This window comes from Kryptolebias marmoratus, linkage group LG1, assembly GCF_001649575.2.
Source record: "Kryptolebias marmoratus isolate JLee-2015 linkage group LG1, ASM164957v2, whole genome shotgun sequence".
Taxonomy (NCBI): domain Eukaryota; kingdom Metazoa; phylum Chordata; class Actinopteri; order Cyprinodontiformes; family Rivulidae; genus Kryptolebias; species Kryptolebias marmoratus.
Window position 1 is genome coordinate 25,359,920 of NC_051430.1, and position 15,920 is coordinate 25,375,839.

At 36.4% G+C, this 15,920-nt stretch overlaps 3 protein-coding genes across 4 annotated transcripts in view; all 3 read right to left on the reverse strand.

Annotated features, from left to right (window-relative positions):
- Window positions 1–3,184: 3,184 nt before the first annotated feature.
- On the reverse strand, window positions 3,185–5,961 carry LOC108233663 (granzyme A-like). The gene is made up of 5 exons (XM_017412259.2): window positions 5,682–5,961; window positions 5,418–5,559; window positions 4,157–4,301; window positions 3,469–3,744; window positions 3,185–3,386 (listed from the first exon to the last, which is right to left on the reverse strand). Exons 1-5 carry the CDS (start codon window positions 5,740–5,742, stop codon window positions 3,228–3,230), a joined length of 783 nt encoding a protein of 260 aa, XP_017267748.1. The 5' UTR covers window positions 5,743–5,961; the 3' UTR covers window positions 3,185–3,227.
- A 694-nt stretch (window positions 5,962–6,655) lies between these two features.
- The window catches only part of LOC108233661 (granzyme K-like), a 24,662-nt gene continuing 15,397 nt past the window's right edge, over window positions 6,656–15,920 (reverse strand). Inside the window, exons 1-5 of one of the 2 annotated variants that reach the window (XM_017412257.3) lie at window positions 9,166–9,447; window positions 8,902–9,043; window positions 7,839–7,983; window positions 6,998–7,279; window positions 6,656–6,907 (exon numbers count right to left, since the gene is read on the reverse strand). In XM_017412257.3, coding sequence (XP_017267746.1) covers window positions 6,749–6,907; window positions 6,998–7,279; window positions 7,839–7,983; window positions 8,902–9,043; window positions 9,166–9,226 — 789 coding nt within the window. In that variant the 5' untranslated portion in view covers window positions 9,227–9,447 and the 3' untranslated portion in view covers window positions 6,656–6,748. Of the gene's footprint in view, window positions 6,908–6,997; window positions 7,280–7,838; window positions 7,984–8,901; window positions 9,044–9,165; window positions 9,448–15,920 lie in introns of those variants that run through there. The other variant, XM_037976301.1, reaches the window with a different exon arrangement.
- LOC112450392 lies at window positions 9,582–13,554 on the reverse strand. The gene is made up of 5 exons (XM_025005134.2): window positions 13,350–13,554; window positions 12,103–12,468; window positions 11,166–11,474; window positions 10,928–11,020; window positions 9,582–10,835 (listed from the first exon to the last, which is right to left on the reverse strand). Exons 1-5 carry the CDS (start codon window positions 13,429–13,431, stop codon window positions 10,768–10,770), a joined length of 918 nt encoding a protein of 305 aa, XP_024860902.1. The 5' UTR covers window positions 13,432–13,554; the 3' UTR covers window positions 9,582–10,767.

Sequence of the window (15,920 nt, forward strand, 5' to 3'; positions counted from 1 at the left end):
ATGGATACAAGTGGTTATAAATGATAACGAGAAATAGGTCCGTTTGTTTTGTTTTTTTGAAAAGTAAATTTAAATGTAAGCTTGGTAGTGTTTTCTTTTCGTAATGGTGGATTTTGTAATATAAATTGTACATTTTTAAATTACACAATGCCTAGTTTAGACCTTGTCAGCCCAGAGGAAGGTGTGTTCTCTGTTGTTTAAATGTTTGATCTGACTTGAATCCAAGTTGCATCGAAACACTGTAAATCAATAAGTAATTACTGCGCCCATAACTCATTTCTTTACTAAGGTTTTTATGTGGCACTAGACCTTTATCTTCTGAATGTGTGCATGACAATCTCTTCCTGTAGTTGCACCACACGCCAGAGTTAAAGTGTGTAATAAGTAGGTAAAATGTGACGTGAAAGTGAAGGGAGGAAACTGTGTTTGTAAAAAGGTAATATCCTGAAGAAAAAGTTGAAATTCTATTTATTTTTATCTTTATTTTCTAAATTCAAAAACAACTGCCAGACTACAAAGCAACCTTTTGGTATGAAAAAAAAAGTACTAATATCAGCAAATTTGTATTACAAAATGCTGTTTTTTTTTACAGGAAAGCTGCTGAATTATTTTTAATTAAATGTACAATTTTACAGTATAGGATTAATTCTTGAGCTTGCTTGTTGGCTGCTTTAGTTTTTGTAATTAGTTTTATTCAGTTTATAAAAGTGAAACATTGTTCATGCGTGGATGAAAATACAGAAAAACTGTTTCATTTTGCTTAATATCTGAACTCTACGTTCTCACGCAGCTTGTTTTTCATTTGTCTTCAACAGATGATGGTGTACCTGTAGTGCAGGGCACCATCTAGTGATAAAATGAGGTAACTGTCAGTGCCACACATTGACTACAGTCATACAGATTTGTGTTTTGTGTTTTTCTGTATAAACTCAGTGTTCTGGAGACCTGAAGTACACAAAAAAACATACAATCCAGTACTGTGCAAAAGGCTCGAGACATGCCTCACATCTTAAAACTTTACTTCCAAGAAGCCAAAGTTTCTTAAGTAGTTTTTAAAACTGTCTTGATCAGTAGTTCTCAAGGCTTCATGAAGGTTTTTCAAAAGATTTCATGTTTCCCACTGTGAAGTATCCCCTCTTCTTTGAACAACAGGCTGTAAACATCAATGAACTGAGGAGACCAGCTGCTGGAGGTTTTGGAGGGGACGGCGTCCCATTCTTCTTTGACTCAAACAGTCCTGGATCTTTTTTCTGGATTGGAGCACACATTGTTCTAAAACATGTACATACTTTTCTGGGAGTTTTTGTAGCCATTCAGGATGTGTAAGCTGTTCATGTCACAGGTACTAATGCACCCCATACTGATAACAGTCGAAAGGTCCTTGTCCTTATTAGCATGGAGGAAGGGAAGCACATGGTTTTGAAATATTATTGAAAACTTTGATTGTTCTGACTGTGTACATGTTCTCCCTGTGCTCACGTGGGTTTACTCCAGGTACTCTGGTTTCTTCCCACAGACCAAAAACATGCATTTCAGGTTAATTGGTAACTCTAAAATTGTCCCTAGGTGTGAGTGAGAGCATGAATGGTTGTTTGTCTCGTTTGTCTCTATGTGTCTCTGTGATGGACTTGAGATCTGTCCAGGGTGGATGAATGGATGGATGGATTCTTCTGACCACAGAGAAGTTTTCCATGTTGCCGCAGTAGATTTTAAATGAGCTTTGGTCAAGAAAAGACAGCAGCATTTCTGCTTAAACACTTAAGTAGACATTGTACTGTTCAACATTTGATGTGTTTACAGTGTTAAGTTAACTTGAGACCCAGTGCCACTACCAGTCATTTCTTTCCTCTCTCCTTTCTCTAATCCGTCATATCTCCATCTCTCTCTCTCTCAACTTGACCCATTTTCAATGTGACCACCAGATGGTGCTAAATCTAGACAAGGCCAGGTAAATGCTCCACCTCCACCTGTACTAATGACACAGGTGTGGAGTCAAACAAACAACCAGCAGGATAGAATGGACACAGACAGGCCACTGGTGAGTCAAATCTGTTAAAAAAGAATGTTAAAAGACATAGTTAAGTGAGTAGTAAAGTAAGTATGTATAAGTTTAGGTTATAGTTAAGCTAAGATACCAAAATTTGGTTTAATTAAAGTGAATTTAAGGAGGAAAGCTGGTCAATCATGTTGTCAAAGCAAACAGTGTAGATCATTGAAGTGACACTATAGGATTGTTGTTGAAGTAGTTAAAATATCTCAAGTTTGTTGTTCATTAAAAGATAAATTAAAGATGACTTTATCAATGTTAAATACTAATAGTAATTTATCCCTTTTCTAGAATGAATTTTGGTTGAATATTTTCCTAAATCATGTGTTTAAAATAGTTTAAAAAGTTGTCTGTAATGATGAAATTGAACATTTGTGGGCTTAGATTGACCATGTCAAGCCTTTATACTGAGTAAATTAAAAGATGAAATATATTGGTTGGTGTATGTTTGGGGATGACTGAGATTTAAAAGCAATTCATTGATTAAAAGTAATTTAATTATGTGAAAAATGTAAAGATAATTATGCTTTAAAAATGTACATTGATTAGATTATTTAAATGATTTAGGATGTTTAAAAGCACTTAAAATACATTGTTTAGAATATACAATATTTACAGTTACAATGATGCAAGTACACAGTACAAAATAGTTAAAAATGTAAAAGACTTAAAGTGAATTAAAAGTGAATATTATTTAACTTTAAATTAGAAATGAAATTGTTTAATTTTTTGTTTCGATCTTCAAAGGTTTTTGACCTGTCGCTTCAAAGAAGATAAAAATAAATAAAAAGTTTCAAGCTGAGTCAAGACTTGCGTCTGTTTGTCCTTGGGTTTTCAAGTTACCTGGATCCTGTGGAGAAATAACTTGACATACAGTGTCTCATAGTTAATAAAATATGAGTCGTTGAGATTTGCAAATGATTGCATTCTGTTTATATTTACATTTTACATTATGTCCCAACTTTTTTGGGAAATGGGGTTGTGAATATTGACAGCTGCTTTTTCTTACAAAGTTAGTGACTGTAATGAATTATATTTAATGTTTTTACCTATCTGGATCCACTTTCTGTCAAGATCTACTTTAATAACAAAATAAAGATAAAAAAAAAGCAGCACCACAATAAACATGGTTCAAAGAGTTAAATAGCTTTATTCAAAAAATAAAATCACAAAGAGTTCATTATATTTCAGCCTTCTTCATTGTCTTCTTGATCCAGTTGAGCTGTTTTTCTGTGAGAAAAGAGTACACCCCAGGCTTGGTTTTTATTCCACACCTTACCCCAAAAGAAGTGACTCCAACCAGAACTCTGTTACATATTATTGGCCCTCCTGAATCCCCCTAGAGATAAAAACACATGTTGGTCATTTTCAGGCAATCATTTCATTTAACATTAAGATAAAAGGTTGTTAGTCTCACTTACCTTGCATGTATCTGCAACATTTTTACCATCTGAACCAGCACAGATCATGCTCTTAGAGATAACCGGGTTGAAGTTATAATATTCAGGAGAGTTGCACTTTATTCTGTCGATCACAGTCACGTTGACGGACATCAGGACATCAGACATGTTTTTTTGCAAGTTGTTTGTTTTCCCCCATCCAGCCACCAGACAGATGGATCCAGCTGCTGGTTCTTTGATATTATTATTCAGCTTGAGAATACTGACCCACTTAGTTTGCTTTGCCGGTTTATCGAGCTGAAATTACAATTAAAAGAAGAAAAACAAAAAACAATACTATAAATGGTTTGACTGTTCATGGCAAAATAAATCCAGCTTTTTGAAAATAGTCGATAAATATGCATCATGCACAATAAACCTGCGCAGATCACAGCAGAATGGGAAACAGTGTGATGTTTGTTTGAGCAAATTACAGCTGGGAAACATGTTATAAGTTAGAGCTACACACAGCAAACACTGTGGAACCAAAATTTAAGATGTAAAAGGAAAAATGAAGTATCAGGAGTAGAGTTGAAAAGGCTGAAATCTTTTTTAAATTATTTTTTGTTTCATTTTTCTCAACATGTTTCCTTAAAATATATTGAGTATTTTCTAATTCACACTAGAATTATGTTTTATTTTGCCTCCTTTTCTTATAATGTCACCTTACCTTGAGCAACATGAGGTCATTGACCTTTTCATCGTTGTCATAGCAGGGATGAGGAAGTAGTTTCTTCACCTTTCGGACCTGCCTGTATTGGTTTTCTTTTTTCTTTTCTTTAATGGAGTGCACCCCCAGCTGCACAGTTTTAATACTGCAAGATCAGAAACACAGTGTGGTATTAATATTGGTTAGATTGTGCAAAATAATGACATGGTTTGAACTAATTTTCTCAAAAGAAGTTATTTATTTTAAACTGTAAACAGAACAAAGCAGAATATTAAACATAATTTATTATAGTAATATCATCAGATTTTATTTATATATTACCAGTTTCTATCTGACATATTATTTTGATAATAGATAAACTTCTTGTCACCATTTGCATTTGGTTTTGCCTGATGGAAAAAACTGGATGATTTCAGTTTTACAAAAAAAAATTTTTCTTGTGATTTTTGAATGTGAAACCCTGCATTACAACACCTGATGGCAGAATCTGTTTTTAAGCACAACTTAATTAAAAATCTTTATCCCTCCCATGGCCATATAGAACTGAAGTAACAAGGGCTTCTCTTCCTCTCTCTAGCTCTGTTTTGAGGGCTTCAGGAGGGTTAAAAGATGTTGCACAACTGTGAACTGAAACTTAAACTTTAAATACAAACGTCTCAGTAAAAATGTCTGAAGCCCTGAGGTTTCTGTGGTTTCTTCAAGCAAGTATTATTTAGTTTCAGTTACCTCTTCTTTTCTTTTATTGGAAGACAGCATCATGTGTTCAGTCATAACTGACCTTTTGCTGTCATGCAGTTTTGAACCGTCTCGCTGTGCTTCACGTTAGCTGTCATGTTGCCTAAACTCAAACTCTGTGTGGCTGTGAGTCAACTTTTACCAAAGACTGAGAGCTTCATTAAAGCTGTCTTATTGTGTGTCATCTTAAGAAAATCTTGTGAATCAATTATAAATTTCTCATTCTTAAAATGTTTGCCAACAACGTGCAGCTATCCACTTGTCTAAGCTGAAATCCTGAAATGAAAATACCTGATGTGTGTAAAAGAGGAAGAAAAAGGAGAGTTTTAAATGGGTTCTTCTCATTTTACAATGGCAATCTTGAACACATCTCAAAAATCATTTAATTTTTTAGACAGTGCAGGGAAAGAGTAATGATGTTCAAGATAATGCAAAAATCCCACAGAATCAAATAAATCAACATCAGCATGATTAGAAAATTGCTATGTAAATGCAGACTTAATGCCTGAGATGTTAAAGTTCTTACTCAGTGCAGTGTGCAGCAGTCAGGACCCATTGTGGATGAATTAAAATCCCTCCACATTCTGGTTCGTTTGTCTCCAGCAGAGCCATGAAAGGCAGCGAGTGTGGCCGCACTTCTTTCCCATTGATGATCTCAGATCCATGACCTAACACAAAAGTGATACAAATACTTTTACATCCAAATAAGTAAATAAATCAGGAACAACAATCATTATTAATAGAACAATAATCATAAATTAAAATGACTGCACTTAAAAAGGGTACTCACTTGAGTTGACAAGTAGAAATGCACAGAGGATGAAAGCAACAAAGCCCCTCAGAGCGAACATTTCTTCTTATCGCTGTCTTTGATCTGGTGGAGACTGCATCCCCTCCTCATTGCTCACCTTTTTATGTGTTTTTTCTCACAGGATGTGGTCTGACCATGGAAATGTATGTGTCAGCAAAATGGATGCATTTATGACATGACATCTGATGCAAACTCTCCTTCTGAACATTGTGGTAACATTTACCAGAACTGATCGAGACCATTTTATTTAGCAGCTGTGCAGAGGAGGGTCTTTTTGTTGGTTGTATGAAGCTCACATTATTGTTGAGAGATTTCAGGTGGGAACATTTAATAGTAGAACATATATATATCTGTTTTGTGTTTGTTTTGTTTTTAGAAATCCTTTTTCCCCTAAAATGGCAAACACCATTTTAGTGGTTATATGTACTGCATGCACACAATACAGTGCTTTTATTTTTTCAAATCAATTCATCATTTTCTGAAATATTTGCATACTGCAGATTTTTGCTAAATCAGTTTAGTAGAGGTGTCATGAAAACAGCATGACAGCTTAGTAGTTAACACTGTTGCCTCACAGCAAGCCCCGGGTTGGCCCCGGTGTCTTTCTTTGTGGAGTTTGCATGTTCTCCTCGTGTTTGCATGGGTTTACTCTGGGTGCTCCAGTTTCCTCCCACAGGCAAAAAACATGCATGTTAGGGTGCCGTCAGGCCCAGGCGTCCCTTAAAAAAGAGATCTGTGATCTCAATTGGACTTACCTGGTTAAATGAAGGTTAATACATAAATTAATGAATAACAGTGGAGTCTAGTTTGAGTCCCTAAGGCAGCCAACGAATGTCTTCATTTAACATCATGGTTGGACTGTAACCCTAATCAAGAAGTATTTTTTCATAAACTCACATTACAAAAACTCACTAAACTCACATTATATAAACTCAACCAGAAAGTGACAAAAATAATATACAGTAATGCCATATTTATTGATAAAAGAAAAGCAGAACAGCAAGCAAAGAGAAAAGAGTTTAGCATCATTCTGAGAAACAGCTTCATTATATTTCAGCCATCTTCATTGTCTCCTTGATCCAATTAAGCTGTTTTTTGGTGAGAAAAGCGTACACCCCAGGCCTGTATTTTAGTCCACATTTTTCACCAAAAGAAGTGACTCCAACCAGACCTTCATTACATATTATTGGCCCTCCTGAATCCCCCTAGAGATAAAGAAAACACACACACATTGGTCATTTTTCAGACAATCATTTCATTTAACATTAACATTAAAAGCTGTTAGTCCCACTTACCTGGCAGGTATCTGCTTCCTTTTTGCCATCTGAACCAGCACAGATCATGTTATAAGAGATAACAAATCTTGAGCCTTTATAGCCATAATATTCACGAGACTTGCACTTCTTTCTGTCGATCACAGTCACGTTAACGGACATCAGAACATCGGACATTTCCTTAATCTTGTAGTTTGTTGTTCCCCATCCAGCCACCAGACATATGGATCCAGCTGCTGGTTCTTTGATATTTTTCAGTTTGAGAACATTGACCCAATTGTTCAGCTTTGCTGGCTTTTCAAGCTGAAAATAAATAAATAAATAAATACATTAAATGAATATCTGTATTTACTATATTCACTATAGACACTGACTGTTTTTGGCAAAATTAAATCTGCTGTTTAAAAATGGAAAATTAGATCAGACACAATATGGAGAAACGAATCACTGCATATTTAAGAGTGTGAATGTTTAAATCTGCTCTGAGACAATAAAGACAATAATGATAGGGTGTGTGTGTGTGTGTGTGTGTAGTCGAAGATGAGGGTCTTTTACAACACCTACCCTGACCTCTCAACATTTTTGCTTAAAAAACTTTACCATTACCTTTTGTCATCAACCCTGCCTGTCTGTTAGCAAAATATCTCATGAGCCACTGCACATTTGTTAGTGGAACTCTCAGAAACTAATCACTGGCTGTACATTTACAAGTAATTAACATTTAAAGTCAAGATGATCTTAGTTTAAATCTCTGGCAGAAAAGGAGGTGGGCGATTTATATTGCTTCAAGGATTGCTAGGTTTTTAATTATTTGTTTTCTTTTACCAAGAGATCAACTACCTGCTGCTGTTTGCTGCCTTACCTTGAGCAACCTGAGGTCGTTTTCAAATGTACAACTGTCATACTTAGGATGTTTAAAGCGACTCTCCACATTCAGGACCTGCCTGTATTTTTTTTCTTGTTCCATATTTTTGATAGAGTGCACCCCGAGCTGCACAGTCTTCATACTGCAAGAGAAAAAAATGAATCAAAAACAAAACAAATAAACAAACAAAACAGGTAGTGTTAAACTTACGTGAAAGTTGACAAAGTAAACTGTACAAAAATGACTTTAAGAAAGTAAATTTAACCAGATTAATAAAACAGAAGATATTCAGACTGATATGTGGCTGATTATCAGGAGAATCTGGCTGCTTCTTTTATTGTTGATTTTATTATCTTTCATGTTTATTTTCAGAGGGTTTGCAACAAATAAAAAAGCTTCCATGACTGTCAGGTAGCTGCTGAAAGAGTAGTTTTTAGATGTAAAATGGTGGATATCTTCAGTCCTGCAGAGAATAATTTCATTTTGAGAACGATAAGTTATGGTCTTTATCATATTAAAATGTCTTTATTCACAGTATGAATCTTTTTATGCACTTCTGTTTGTTAGATTATGTTGCACTACTGCAACCTCAAACTTAAAGTTCATGATTGTCAGAAAACAAATCTTGTCTGATGCATCATGACTTATTTTCTTGTTTCTTGCAGCAAGTTGTTAGTCACCTGTTTTCTTTTTTAGCAGATAACATCATGTGCTTCGACATACAGTACCAAAGACTTTGCTGTCTGAATAAATCTCTATTATGTGAATCAAATATAAACTGAGATGAAAACATGCCTATTTTTAAAGAATATGAGGTTTATTCAAGTGTGTAATGTCGGTCAAGTTTGATTACTGCAACAGAGATACACAGGAATCAAAAGTAACATTGGTGCTGCTCTGAGAGAGTCCAGATTGTCTGAACTGAACAAAAGAGTGGTAATATGCAGGACAAGGGTAGAATCTCAAATAATGTAACACCAAATAAATTGTTTTCTATAAAAATAATTAGAAAACTGTTTAATAAATGCAAACTTAATGAATAAGATGTTAAAGATCTTACTCAATGCAGTGTGCAGCAGTCAGGACCCATTGTGGATGAATTAAAATCCCTCCACAGGCTGATTGGTCTGACTCCAGCAGAGCCATGAAAGGCAGCGAGTGTGGCCGCACTTCTTTCCCATTGATGATCTCAGATCCATGACCTAACACAAAAGTGATACAAATACTTTTACATCCAAATAAGTAAATAAATCAGGAACAACAATCATTAATAATAGAACAATAATCATAAATTAAAATGACTGCACTTAAAAAGGGTACTCACTTGAGTTGACAAGTAGAAATGCACAGAGGATGAAAGCAACAAAGCCCCTCAGAGCGAACATTTCTTCTTATCGCTGTCTTTGATCTGGTGGAGACTGCATCCCCTCCTCATTGCTCACCTTTTTATGTGTTTTTTCTCACAGGATGTGGTCTGACCATGGAAATGTATGTGTCAGCAAAATGGATGCATTTATGACATGACATCTGATGCAAACTCTCCTTCTGAACATTGTGGTAACATTTACCAGAACTGATCGAGACCATTTTATTTAGCAGCTGTGCAGAGGAGGGTCTTTTTGTTGGTTGTATGAAGCTCACATTATTGTTGAGAGATTTCAGGTGGGAACATTTAATAGTAGAACATATATATATATACATCTGTTTTGTTTTTGATTGTTTGAGTCCCTAAGGCAGCCAACAAATTTCATCTATCAGCATCATGGTTGGACTGTAACCCTAATTAAGCAGTGTTAAATGATAAACTCAACCAGAAAGTGACAAAAATAATATACAGTACTGCCATTTTTATTGACAAAAGCAAAGCAGAACAGCAAGCAAAAACAAGTTTAGCATCATTCTAAGAAACAGCTTCAGTATATTTTAGCCATCTTCATTGTCTTCTTGATCCAATTGAGCTGTTCTTCTGTGAGAAAACAGTAAAAACCAGTCTTATTTTTTTTCCCCACATTTTTCACCAAAAGAAGTGACTCCAACCAGAACTCCATCACATATTATTGGCCCTCCTGAATCCCCCCTATCTATGGCTCCTGGGGATGTCGGTTTGGCTGGGGTCCCTGGGGGCTGCGCTGGGCTCTGGTGGGTTTGATTCTCATTCATGCCATATACTGGTTGGGTCATTCTCTGAGTATTTCACACTTTCACATGTAACATTTTCAGAATTTAAATAAACACCTAAAACACAACATAAAACGAGATTCAAAGTCAGAATTGGACAACCTCAGAAACAAGTTTGAGCACTCAAACCCAAATCTTTTCTCAAATTTGCCAGCAACAAATTTAGACTTTTCGTCCTAATTCAGTCATATTTTTTTCCCCATTGATGAGCTTACATTGTGGGAAAAACAATGTTGGAAATGATTGTTCCGAGTGTGACATCCTATATCTATTAATTATTATTTACATGGAGGATTACTGATAAATCACCTCAGAAGGCATTTTAAATTACACTGCAGAGTCTTTTGTAGATGCTTCCCTAATGGAAAAATGCTGAACAAAAAAGAAAATATTTTAAACTACATAAAGTGTCCTAGATGTTAGAAAACAGTTTATATACAAATAAAAACAAACCACTTCTTATAATAGTTAAATAATAGTTTTTGGCAAATTTATGAGTGACAAAGCTAACGGCTCCATAGAAATGAATGAAACTGATGCTAACGCAGGAAGAAAGTTTCGCAATTTCCTCAACAAGGAAATGTCCTGCTTTAAACAAAGAATAAGGTCACAGAATAAGGTCTAGTGGTTGACATGTTCTTAAACGTGGTTATACCTAGAATTATTAGCATTTTATGTCCTCCAGAGCTCAACCTGAAAGATTTTCTGATGATCTTTTGCCCCCATGTTAAGTAAATCATCTGGTTTTCTAACAGAACAGGTCAGCAGCTGTATCCTGAGCTGAAAATCTGCCTTGAATCTCATCTGTGAAGGCATCTAAAAAAATTAAACATAACGATGCATGTTAGTAAGACTATTTCAGCTGTATTCTAGCATTTTAATTTACTGACAAATGAAAAAAGACTTGCCTTTTTTTAATAAACGATAAAGAATCCACAATGGAGGAGCCAAAAACACAAGTCTGAGCAACTTCAACAAGATGATTTTTCGAGGCTTGGAGTCTGCAGTGTAGAAGAAAATACACATGCAAACATTCTGATTTCATTAAGGGGTTATGATTTTTTTTTTTAAAACATGTTAGAGATATGCAAATTACTCTTGGCACCAAAGTTTGTACTGCATAAATTAAATTTGCATGCTTCCTACCTGTTTTAACTTGTACTATTGCAGGATTATCTTGAAGGATAGTTTTTCCGTTGCTCACACTCTTCAGTGGAACAACGACAGCAGAAATCTGTATAAAGTACTCTGTAGCTGCAGTTAGGTTGAAAATATTGACGCTCATGAAGGAAGAGCTGGAGTTATAGTAATAGAAGAAGGTTTTACAATCACAGTGACATATTGTGATGTTGTAGCTGTGTGGCGTCATCTGCATAAATGCGGAGATGTTCCAGCGGAGGATCACATGACTGCTGCTCACTGAGTCCACCGTCACTGACTGTGGGGAAACAGGACCTGCCAGAATGAAAAGAGTTGACTGAATTATAATTATATCCATTTTTGTTTTTTGTTTTTAAGATCAGTTGACCATGGCAGTGTCCTTCAATTGAGATGGTTCCAAAAATGAATCAGTTGCAGAGGCACATCCAATGATTAATTCCTGAAAGTTTTATTAGATTTCATTGACTCCAAATAGCTAATGGCAAAATTTTGAACAAAGATCTTGTGCTCAAAATGGTTGGTGTTCAAAATATGTGCTGGAGATCAGCCTGAACCACTACTACACCAAATCTTAGCTCAACATTGCTAAAACTGACTGAGTTATAGACATTTTTGTATATTTAAGGTCAGTTAGGTAATCTTTAAAAAATGCACATGCAAAGGTTACTTTTTGCAAGTTTCATTCAAACGTATCCAGTGATTTATGAGATATTTTGGTAAAAGACAGACACAAGCAAAAACACTGTCTGCTTTTGCCATTCGGCAGCGGGCGATAAAGATGGGATGAAGTCTTATTAAGGTCGGAAAAGACGGATGACAATTTGGTCATCATATCATTGTTAAAAGTGCTTTAAAGTTTTGTTGTTCAGGATGTTTTCTGAGTGTGTACTCTGTAGCTTTCAAAATAAATAAGAATTCTTACCCTGACAGACAATCATGTGCAGCTCATCACAGAGACGACCCAGCAGCTTCTCCTCTGTCGCCAACATGGCCTCCAAACTCGCGCAGAGGCCTTCGTTGTTCATCTTGAACCAATGTTTGTAACTCAGCTCTTCCCCACTGACCCACTTCCAGGCTCTGCTGAAGCCCTGCCGCTGCAGTCCGAGCCAAAAGCTGTTAGTTGCAGGAATGGCATCAAGGAGGTTAAAATATTCCTCTTCTGTGCTCAGAACAGCAAGGTCCACATAGTGGCTTTGGCAAAACCTCTGAGCTTCGAGCCAGATCATGGGTCTTTGAAAGAAGAAGTAACGTGAGGTAACCTGGCCTGCTGCTAAGCCATGGCAAACCACTGAGGGAGGGATATAAAAAGAGACCAAAAGAAATATGTTACTGGTAGTTTTAGAATATTGGTCACTGGATCAATTCAATACAGTACAATCCATCCATTTTCTTCACCAACTTCTCCTTTTCAGGTCATGGGGAGCTGGTGCCTATCTCCAGCCATCACTGTGCAAAAGGCGGGGGATACACTGGATAGGTCACAAGTCCATCACAAAGAGACAAACAAGACAAACAACCATTTATATATATATATAAACTCCCATCTCGCCTTATTTTGTCCTGTAACATCAGGAAGAAGGAGCACAAGAAGCTTGACAAACTCCAAGGGCTGAAAGAGGAAATAGAGAAGTTGTGGAAAGTCATTGCCTCTGTGATGCCAGTGATCATCAGAGCACTCGGTGCTGTGACCCCCAAAATGCAAGAATGGCTCCAACAGATCCCAGGAACAACCTCACAGATCTTTGTCCAGAAGAGCTCAGTTCTAGGAACAGCTAAGACACTGAAGAGAACCCTCCAGCTCCCAGGCCTCTGGGACCTGAGCGTGAAGTGAAAGTGGAACCGCCCATGTGGAAAAAACATGGCGGGATAGTTTTTTTTTTTTTGCATGTATATATTTTTTTTATATTGACATTTTGCTTTATGTGCAATAGTATTCACTACTTCACTTTTGCATGCCTGTGAAAACAAAGTCCTAATGTTCGACTGGAGTTCTGCCATTTCACAGAATACATGAAACCCAGGATGTTGCAATATTGTAAAAGCACAAAAGAAACACACATACACACTTATTTAGACACTTTTTAATCTTTATAAAAGTAAGTTAGCTGATTTTTCTCAACCTAAACAAAGTGACACATCATAGCATTACAGTAAATTTCTGAAACTTACCTAGAACAGCCAGCTGCTGCAGAACCTGCGTCTCATTGGGGAACATACAGCAGAATCTGTGCTTTTTCCTGTGAGGTAACATGCACAGTTTTCTTCTTTTCCTATCCTCACTACACGCAGTCTTTCAGTTCCAACAAATTTACAAGACTTCTGCAAAACATAGCCCTCTCCTCCTTGTTTGACTAAAACTTAATCTGCTTGGGAATTTAACCTGGCTCTTACAAAGAAAGGCAATGGGAGTGTCCAGAGTTTAGATATTATCTGGGACAGGAAGTTTACGCAATTTATTTTTAAAAGGATGTATGTCAGAGCACTTTATTTACAAGTATCCCATCTTATAATGATTATGTTTTTCCCCAAAAGGTATTTCTAAATCATTTGTTTAGCTTGGATAAACTTGATTTTACGGCCACATTGCATCTGTGAGCTGTCGAACAGCAAATTGCATAATGTTGCTGCAGGTGTGTTTGAACAAACTAAACAATGTTCGTGGAAATGAACACCGAGGGAAAGGTGCTGAGCTTTTAAGCGAGTTGCTAAAAATACCTTCAGTTAGCTCCACCCTTAACTCTATTTTTGGAGGCAGCCTTAAAGACAAAGGTAATGTGAGTGTGCTTTGCCACTTTGAAATTATAATCTGAAGAGTTACTGGAGCAAACGCAGGTTTCAGAAAAGCTTAAAAGTCTACAGGAGGAAGAAAAAAGGAATAAAAAGTGTTTCACAGGTGGACCTCAGCCTGAAGTTACCTGGAGCAGAAGTGAAAGTGAGACATGTAATGGGACAAAACACTTTCAATAACAGGGATTTTGTCTGATTCAGAATTAAAAAATAAACATTGGTAATATCAATCCCCTTTCAAGCAAGCAAACATTACAGATCTATAATTTTTTGAAGGAATGCATATCTGTCATGCCAGAGTTTTAAACTAAGATCATTTTATGATGAGAAGGAAAATAATTATAGCCATTTTAGTTAAACTTTGTAAATGACACAATGCACAACTTCATGCAGTCTTGTTAGAGCTTGTATTGAAATGAATGGACTGTACTTATATAGCAGCTTTCTACCCAACCAGGTTACTCAAAGGGCTTTACAGCCCAATCCACACACACTCTAAATCATTTTAAAGAGACTAATCACTGATGGGGTACACATCAGAGGCAATGAGAGGTTCAGTGTGTTGCCTGGGGACACTTTGACATTTGACTGCATATTGGTGGAATTGAACCTCTCTCATTGAAGGATGACTGCAGTGACTCTGAGAGCAGTGACTCGATGTATATGTGTTGAGGATGACTCTCAGCTACAACCAAACTTTAGCTCAATATTTGTCACACTGGCTGAGTTACAGCCATTTTTGTGTTTGATAAAGTCCAGTAGATGTGGTGGCCATCTTGAATTACATTGGCTCTAAAGTTGATCAGTTGTAGATGTACATCTAATGATTACTTTCTGAGAGTTTCATTGAAATCTATTCAGTGGTTCTTGAGATATTTTGAAAAGCTACATACAAATATAAACAGTCATGGACGAAACCATAATTGTTTTCGGCAGCAAGCAGTAAGGATAATGACCATGAAGTGCATTAGCTTTTGCAGATATAGTTTGTGGTGAAAAGATCTAAACCTCAGTGCGTGTCTACACTTCTGTTTGTGCAAACCAAAAGATTTGTCTCATAAAATACCAATTGTCCTAATTTCCTGTAAGAAAAACTTACAGGAAATGTTCACCACAGTCCTTCTGCACAAAGTGTTTGTGGTGAAAAGATCTACGTCTAAGTTTAAGTCTACACTTGTATTTGGCCAACCAAAAGATCTATCACTTTGTTTTTCAGATGAATTGTTCACCACAGTCCTTCTGCACAAAGTGTCACTTACCTGCAAGTGAAGTTTCTCAAATGCACAGGTCATAGCCAGGAGGACTTTACCCTGCTTTCTGTTAAACTTCAAACAGAATAACTTAAAACAAGTCACAGTGGATGCACTCTACTTATTTGTTAGGTAAAAGACATATTTGTGGTATTTTTATTTTACTGCACAAATCATACAGATCATCAACACAAGTCAAGTCTAGCTTATCAGAAAAAAAATCAAAGTCTTCACTAAAGAGCTGTACATGAAAAAGAATGTGTAAACCTTAACAAGTAAAAATAAATAAAAATTACAGAATAATGTTAGTTTGAACAGGATTTTTAAACCAGAAACCAGTGCACAGAAGGGAGAAGGAGACGCGGTGACTACAAGGAAGACACAAACAGAGCACATGGGAAGCTCAAAACTTTCTCTGAAGAAAAGTTTTGAGTTGATACCACGAAGCGTACAACGTTCCTGTGAAGAGTTCAGGTTTGACTCAGCCTTGTGTGCACCGGGTGATCGGCTATCATAAAAGACAACAGTGGGCAACTAGAGAAGTTGCATTTCCTGCGAAAATGCAGTGTGAATGCTTTTTTTGCTGAATAATTTTGCTGAAAGCGGCTGAAGATATGCTGAACAGCTGAAGTTTAATGAAAACGCAAAACGTGAAACAGAAGCTAATTTGAAGAAGATTTGCATAAGATAGAAGAACAAAAGC

Excerpts from the sequence above, each read along its gene's own strand:
- LOC108233663 (XM_017412259.2), bottom strand. The coding sequence starts at position 5,742 with ATGTTCGCTCTGAGGGGCTTTGTTGCTTTCATCCTCTGTGCATTTCTA. Across the intron at positions 4,302-5,417 it reads ACTGCTGCACACTGCACTGA|TATTAAAACTGTGCAGCTGG; the intron begins GTAAGAACTTTA and ends CTGATCTTGCAG. Across the intron at positions 3,745-4,156 it reads ATGACCTCATGTTGCTCAAG|CTCGATAAACCGGCAAAGCA; the intron begins GTAAGGTGACAT and ends TTGTAATTTCAG.
- LOC112450392 (XM_025005134.2), bottom strand. The coding sequence starts at position 13,431 with ATGTTACCTCACAGGAAAAAGCACAGATTCTGCTGTATGTTCCCCAAT. Across the intron at positions 12,469-13,349 it reads GCAGCAGCTGGCTGTTCTAG|TGGTTTGCCATGGCTTAGCA; the intron begins GTAAGTTTCAGA and ends TCCCTCCCTCAG. Across the intron at positions 11,021-11,165 it reads AATAGTACAAGTTAAAACAG|ACTCCAAGCCTCGAAAAATC; the intron begins GTAGGAAGCATG and ends TCTACACTGCAG.